This window comes from Helianthus annuus, chromosome 12 (genome assembly GCF_002127325.2).
Source record: "Helianthus annuus cultivar XRQ/B chromosome 12, HanXRQr2.0-SUNRISE, whole genome shotgun sequence".
In the NCBI taxonomy this organism is placed as follows: Eukaryota; Viridiplantae; Streptophyta; class Magnoliopsida; order Asterales; family Asteraceae; genus Helianthus; species Helianthus annuus.
The window spans coordinates 14,914,407-14,921,774 of NC_035444.2; the positions used below are offsets into that span (position 1 = coordinate 14,914,407).

The 7,368-nt window shown below is 38.7% G+C and overlaps 1 protein-coding gene across 1 annotated transcript; it reads right to left on the reverse strand.

The window, feature by feature from the left end:
- Positions 1-4,601: 4,601 nt before the first annotated feature.
- On the reverse strand, positions 4,602-6,584 carry LOC118485001. Its single transcript, XM_035981198.1, has 3 exons — positions 5,574-6,584; positions 5,214-5,499; positions 4,602-5,071 (listed from the first exon to the last, which is right to left on the reverse strand). The coding sequence occupies exons 1-3, from the start codon at positions 6,582-6,584 to the stop codon at positions 4,602-4,604; spliced, it is 1,767 nt and encodes a 588-aa protein (XP_035837091.1).
- Between the last annotated feature and the right edge of the window lie 784 nt (positions 6,585-7,368).

Here is a 7,368-nt window from a genome sequence, read left to right on the forward strand (position 1 = left end):
TAGCATACAGGATGAGGGCTTGACAAGCCGTTCAGATCGCCTCAAATTGACCAACTCCGGATCAGCATTCTACGAGAAAAAAAATATATAAGACTAGACAGTTGAAAAATTATATTTTAAAAAATTTCATTAGTTTATAACTTACAATATCTTCTTGCATTAAGTTGAAGCTCGGCACACGATAACTATTATCGTACACTTCAAACTGGTCGGCTACACCCTGAAATTATAAATTTTAAAAAATGTCATCAGTTTATAAATTATTAATTATTATGAAAAATTTATAAAAATAATAAATTAAAAAAATTCAAGTATTACCTTATCACTAAAGTTAACTTTTGGCATGGAAAATGGAGTACTAGCAGGAACCGGCCGAACACCATGTAAACCCGCAGAACTTAACATGGCAGTTAACTTGTGGTTGTTTTCATCCATCATCAAACTTAACTTGTGGTTGTTTTCATCCATCAGCAACTTAAATTTTTCAATAAGTTCGTCATTAGAACCAACCCCATAAGAAAATTGACCGGGACCAAAATTTTGTTGTGGAATTTCTGTTCGGTCTGGTGCCGGGGAAAACGGTTGTTTCGGCTCATTTAAACCGAAAATATTATTATACACCTCATTTAAATCTTCAGGCCGTAGTTGAGCTGTCATATGTGACCGTACATCAGACGACGTGTCAAAACCATACAGTTGACGTTGGGTATCCAAATAATCTGAACTGGCAACAAACCACTCAGTTCGCATCTCAGCATCGGTGGGTGGTATGCACATAAGAGGTTGGGCATAGCGGTAGCGGCATAATGGGCATAGCGGTAGCGGCATATTGGCAGGTGTACCGGCTTGGGCAGGTGTAGCGGCATAATGGGCAGCGGTCATGTCACATCATCTTGGAAAGGGAAAGACATAGGTGTAGCGGCATAACCGTCAGGTATAGCGGCATATCAGACATGTAGCGGCATATCCGACAGCTATAGCGGCATATCTAGCGTAATTTATATTTTTTAATTTTTTTTTTATTTTACTAACATGGTAAGTTAATAAACAAAATAATTTATATTTATACTTATAAGTAATTAATTCTAAGACTTGGAGTATAAATACAACACACAAAAAAAACACTTTCTCTCATATAGTTGGAAAAAATGTCTAATAAAAACACTGATGATGTATACAGCTCTCAACCCGTTAACAAATCATCAAGTTGGATTCTTAGCAAATTGAGGAAGCCAAAAAACAAGAGTGAAAGTTCGTCCTCTGAATCTTCAAATGCACAAAATGCTGAAGACAACCAGTTTGTACAGAACCGTGAAAGCTTACACCTCCATAGAACAGGTAGATGGGCAATTCTAGACGACGAAACGGAGAATTGGTCGAAAGATGTGGTCACATTTTACAATAATGGAGACGCTCCATTCTGCTACTCGGCTGTTTTCTCAAGATCAATTGAGTTAGACCAAAATTTTTGGGGCACTCTGTTGGGATATCGTAGTAACGGCTACCTAACGGCTTTAGTAAATTTCGTTTAAATCTTTGTACAATATGTTGTTTTTTGATGTTAACATATCTAAAAATTAATAAATGATGCTTCTACAGCATATTGAAGGTTGGGTTGGAAGACTGATGGCTTGGAGGAGTAGAAAACTTCAAACGGAGACAATGCTAAACTTGCGTTGGACTATTCTACCACCACAATTCTATGAGAATTTATTAGACTCTGTTACTAAAAACGTGGCTATGTATGGTAATGGTAAATTAAACCCATTTCCTTCTTTCATCGACGTTGATTACGTTTTTTTCCCACTGCCGCTGGAAAATAGAGAATGGGTGCTGCTTCGACTTGAGTTGGTAACTCAGGAATTAGTTATATACGCATGTGAAGACATATGTGTTGGTGAAAAGTACAGAAATGTTATTCACCCACGGTTGACTAAGATCGCAGTTTATTTCGGAGCTTTGTTGGTGCATTTGCGGTATTGGAAAAAGACGGGCAAACCGGAAAAACGCATGATTTTTGAGCTTAATGAAGAATACATGGTGTCTAACAGGTCACTCTCAGGAAATGAGGGAGTCTATCTATGTATGCTTATGGAGCATTTAGTAGCAGACAAACCAATTATTCGATCCGGACAAACAATTCAAAATTTTTTAGCATACAGACGTTTCATGGCAGATAAACTGTATTTTTGGCGATGTTTACCACGCCCAAATCTTGTTTAATGATATTTATTTTAAATGTTTAATTATTTATATAGAATTATGATGACTTCGTTCTATTATATAAACCCCCAACATCCACACACACCATTACACCTTCAAAATAAACACAACTCACTATGAACACAAACATGGGTGTAGGTAACCAAGATCCTATCGAACCAGTGGTTTCCGCAACACGTCGGCGATCCACTCGACGTCGACCGAACCCTCCTCCTTCGAACCAACTACTTCCCGCACCTGGGAGATTAACACGACGTCGTCTGAACCAAGAAACTACAAACCCACCACCTTCAATTAACTCAGAAAACCAAGAAACTACAAACCCACCACTAGAAAACGAAAACATTGTTTATGAATATTACCAGCAAGAACATCCAGACGATTTAACAGATCAAGAGTTGAACTTGGCATACGATTTAGCAATGAGCACACTTCAAATTGCATCGCCAAACACTAATCAACCTAACCAGATGCTTGAGCATGGAAGACCGGAAGGCTATGAAACGGACCCGGGAGAGGAGTATGTAGAATGGTGGGGGGAGGAGGACACTCGATGCCCAACACCGGAGAGCCCACGTCGTACATGTTGGTACTCGCCAAGATCTGACGGTCGAGACAGTGATCGTTCGGTCTCGCCGCCCCCATTCTTCTTGGGTGATTGGCCTTAGAAATAATCTATTTTTTATTTCTTAGATTTATAGTTTAATCGTACGTTTATATAAATGCTTGTCCGTTTGTTTCCTATTCTATCTTAATAAATAAAGTCTTGTGCATTTTTTTAAGTAATTGTTAGAAAAAAAATAAATTAAAAAAACATACATATTTGGATGGAGGTGGCTATATATACACATCTTTATGCTTCCTCTTTCCAACATACTGAGGAACTAATAATGTCCAAAAGGAGGTCTTGCTCAACCATTCCTCATCCAGTACAGAACACGCGTTGGATCATTGAAGATGATCGATATGACAGTTGGTCTCCAAATGTTCTTGAGTTTTACTACGATGGTGATACACCAACTTGCTATTCGACATACATGGGCGTTACACCGTTAGGAAAAGACTGGTGGGGCGGACTTCTTGGGTTTTGTGGCAATGGTTTTATACAAGAAACGGTATTTAAAAATGTAAACATACGAACTATATATGTTTTTTTTAATATTTTAAAATTAGTTTTGCCCTTTAATTTCCAGCACATAAATGCATGGTGTAACAAGCTAATGTATTTACGGGAAACTCAAAGCGAGACACGGCCATGCGAGTCTAATGATTATCGTTGGACAATTATGCCCCCTCATTTTTTCAACATGGTAGTTGAACAGAATCATGATGCTTACAACTATGCAGATGGGTCTAGACAAAAATTTCCTGCATTTTGGAATGTGGATACGGTAAAAGTTGTTTATTATTTTATTAATTTCATCCAAAAATAATTTGATCCGGCCATTTAAATATCGACATTTTGTAGGTCTACATGCCAGTTTCACACAAGGATCAACACTGGTTAATCTTACAGATAAACATGTTGTCACTAAAAGTTAAAGTTTATTTCCCAAATAATTGTAATGTAATGCATTGTGGAGAGTCGTTTTGCATACATAAAAAAATACATCAAATTCTACTTGAATTTGAGTCTCCATTCTTATGGTTTTTGGGTCGCATATCGTACTGGCAACGTTCTGGAATAAACGAGACAGATACCTTGGAGTGTGCGGGGGATGATGTGTGGCCAGATAACGGGGATCATACAGGTCGAAATTCAGGTGTAATTATTTGTATGTTAATGGAAAAACTTGTTCAAAACTTTGCATTGACATGGGAAGAGGAAAATCTACAGGATGCTTGTGTCAGATACAGACGGTACATGGCGGATGAACTCTACGCTGGCCGATTCACACCTACAAAAAACTGATGTTTGTATCTATGCATGTTAAAATAATTCAAGTTAAAATATAAATATATTTTTCAAGTACAAGGATTTCAACAGAATGTTGTGCATAAAAAAAATTCCAAAATACTACACTAAAACTAAAAATCTCCCAAGTTATAAGACGGAAAATAATTATCAGACGGATTATTTCCTGGGTCTTCGTGAGCAACGGTTTCCTTGCCTTTACGCGAACGTTGTTGCGATGGGATTGGGGCTGAACAAACGTCACGATGGTGTCCGTGTGACTTACACCTACCACAATATAGAGGCGTGGGTTCTTCCCCTCGAGACAAGATTCTGTTGTTTGCTCGCGGACGGCCCGACTGACGTTTTGTCATATGCGGGGGGCGAACATTTATAAGACCTTCTGGTATCTCCCATTCAGATTTATGAGGAAGAGGATTAATCGCTTCCTCGTATGTTTTTTATACACTTCATTGGAATAACATCAGAAAGCATAATGACTGCAGTCAGTTTCACCTAAGAATTTGGATACAGCAATCACGTGCCCACAGGGTAGTCCAGAAACTTGCCAAACACGGCAACTACATGTTCGATCGTAAAAATTTACAAAACCACGTTTTTTCCTGTCGTCAACATCAAAAGTGTTCAACCCTACACCAGCGGCAGTCCAAGTTCTAGACCCATCAATTTTCTTTGCAATTTTTTTTTGAGCCCACTGGGTAAGCTCATGTCTTTCCTTAATTCCCTCCAGCCGACGATCATAGAACCATTTTTGAACAGATTGACGGAAAAATTCAATAAGTTGGGTTACTGGCAATTTACGATAGTCTTTAGACAAAGCGTTAATTGACTCTGCACTGTTAGATGTCATATAATGATATCGATTGCCAGGACAATGCGCTCTTGCCCACCGTCCAAACCCGATAGTTATTAAAGTGTTCCGTATTCTAGGAACTGCAAGACATAGAGTGTGGAAAGACTCATTAAAATCAGACAACCGGTAAGATTTACAGGTCTTCCACCAGAGGCTCTCGTATTCCTTTTTTTTTATTCGACGGTAAACTTAAGTTCACCATTAAATGTCGACAGCAGAGACCATGATAAGCGTGTGGAAACACGTTGCTTACAGCTAAATGTATTGAATTGGCCCTATCCGATATGATCGCCATATCTGGAATTTCACCAACACAACCTTTAAGCTTTGAGAGGAACCATGTCCAAGAAGCACCATCCTCTGATTTGCCTATTCCATAGGCAATTGGTAAAATCTGGTTATTTCCGTCCATGCCAACTGCTAAAAACAATGTTCCTTTAAATTCACCCTTCAAATGGGCAGCGTCTATAATAATAACAGGTCTTAAATTACGCATAAAACTACGAACCTGAAAAAAAAAATCAGTGAATGACCATCATATTTTAAGATAAAAAAATATTATTAAGGTCCATGCCGACTTACCGCTGCACCAATAGCCACAAATACCATTTCAAACCGACTCTCGTCGTCAACCCAAATGTGAGTCACGGTTCCCGGATTCGCCCGCTCCAAATTGTAACAATAGATTGGGAGTTCGGCAAAAGAATCTCTGCTTGTACCTTGCAAGAGTTCTAAAGCATGACATTTTCCACGCCATGCTTGCATGTAACTAATATCAATTCCTAAATTTTGTTTAAAATCGGACTTTATCTCGTTTCCGCGATAAATTCGACCACCGTCTTTTAATTGAGGCACTAAATAATGACCCACAACTTGGGGGTTTGCCTGACGAAAATGTGGGTGTGTGAGCGTCTTTGAACAAGTGTGTTTATCGTTAAAATATTTAACGTAAAATGTGCTATCACCAGCAAAGCTGTATGCCCTAAAACGCCACTCACAACCATCAACACAACATGACACTTCGTACCGTGATTTAGACGATCTATCAACTTTAAACTCAAATCGTTCTATCAAACATTTTTTACCCAATTCAAGTTTCATTTCCTCTTTGCTATTAAAAATGTGGCCTGGCTCAAACACAATAGAAGATATGCCTTGGGTATTACTCGGTAAATATAATTGGGTACAGTTTTCATTAATTTTTTTATCACTATCATCAAAAGATAAATTCAAATCAGGAACTTTGAAATTGTTTAAAAATGCGCAATCAGAAGACTCAACACCGGGTTCTTGAATGACATATAACTGAAATAATTCAAATGGTTTACTATTAGCCAAATTAAAGAAAAAAACAACATCATTATCATTCATTATATCTATCGGATCTGTAAACGAAGACATCCGGTAGGATATCCGAGTAATATTTTGAATATCACACATCTTTCGAATATAACTTAAAAAAGTGATGTAGGAAAAAGTAGTTTCAACTTCTAAACCACGTCTAGTAATACAATCGTGACCGGCAACATACTCGATGTTCCCGTTAACAACCTCCCACTTACCCCCGGTGTATATCACACACTTAACACCCATGAGTTATACTAAACGTGACCAAACAATGTATTACTACAAAGATAACGAGAAGACAAAACACAGATGTGTGTAAAAGACAAAAAACAGATGTATATTTATACATACGAAATTATAAATAAAAAAACATGTCTAGCGGCTTGGAATTGGAATGAAACGGCTTGACCAAGGTGAAACGGCTTGGCGGGAAGCTGAAGCGGCTCGTTTGCAGGGTGTAGCGGCTTGGAAGTTTGATGAAGCGGCTTGGAACAGGTTATAGCGGCTTGGAGGTGTAGCGGCTTGGAAGTCTGATGAAGCGGCTTGGAATGGGGTAAAGCGGCTCGGCTTTAACATGAAGCGGCTCGGCGAGGCAGTCCTCATAGCGGCATAAATCAGGTGTTCTGCAAAGCGGCTTGGCTTGGGGGGGGAAGCGGCTCGGCTGCCAGGCGACGCGGCATAAAGCCGGTTCAGGCTTCAGGGACACGTGTCGGCTAGCTGGTGGTTGGATTGAAGGTGCATAAATATGGGAGTTCACTTTGATGGGAGGGTGCATTATGCCCGGTCAAATGGCTATTTTGGAAAATGGCTTGGTCAAACGGCCACTTTGGTAATTTTCCCGAAAAAGTATTTGTTTTTAGTGAAAATATATTGGTATAGGAGTTGTTTTTTTAGTGGAATGTATGTATAATTTGATGGATTGGATGTGAATGCTCTTGTCATTAGTTTACCAACTAGTTTAGCCCCACATTGGTTATTATACCCTATACAATCACTAAAAGTTAAAAACAAATTATCTCTATATAAATTA

What these genes read in the sequence shown, in the direction of transcription:
- LOC118485001 (XM_035981198.1), bottom strand. Translation starts at nt 6,584, where the DNA reads ATGGGTGTTAAGTGTGTGATATACACCGGGGGTAAGTGGGAGGTTGTT. An exon ending in TTGTGGCTATTGGTGCAGCG is followed by an intron (nt 5,500 to 5,573) that starts GTAAGTCGGCAT and finishes TTTTTTTTTCAG; the next exon opens with GTTCGTAGTTTTATGCGTAA. An exon ending in GTTTCCACACGCTTATCATG is followed by an intron (nt 5,072 to 5,213) that starts GTCTCTGCTGTC and finishes TATGTCTTGCAG; the next exon opens with TTCCTAGAATACGGAACACT.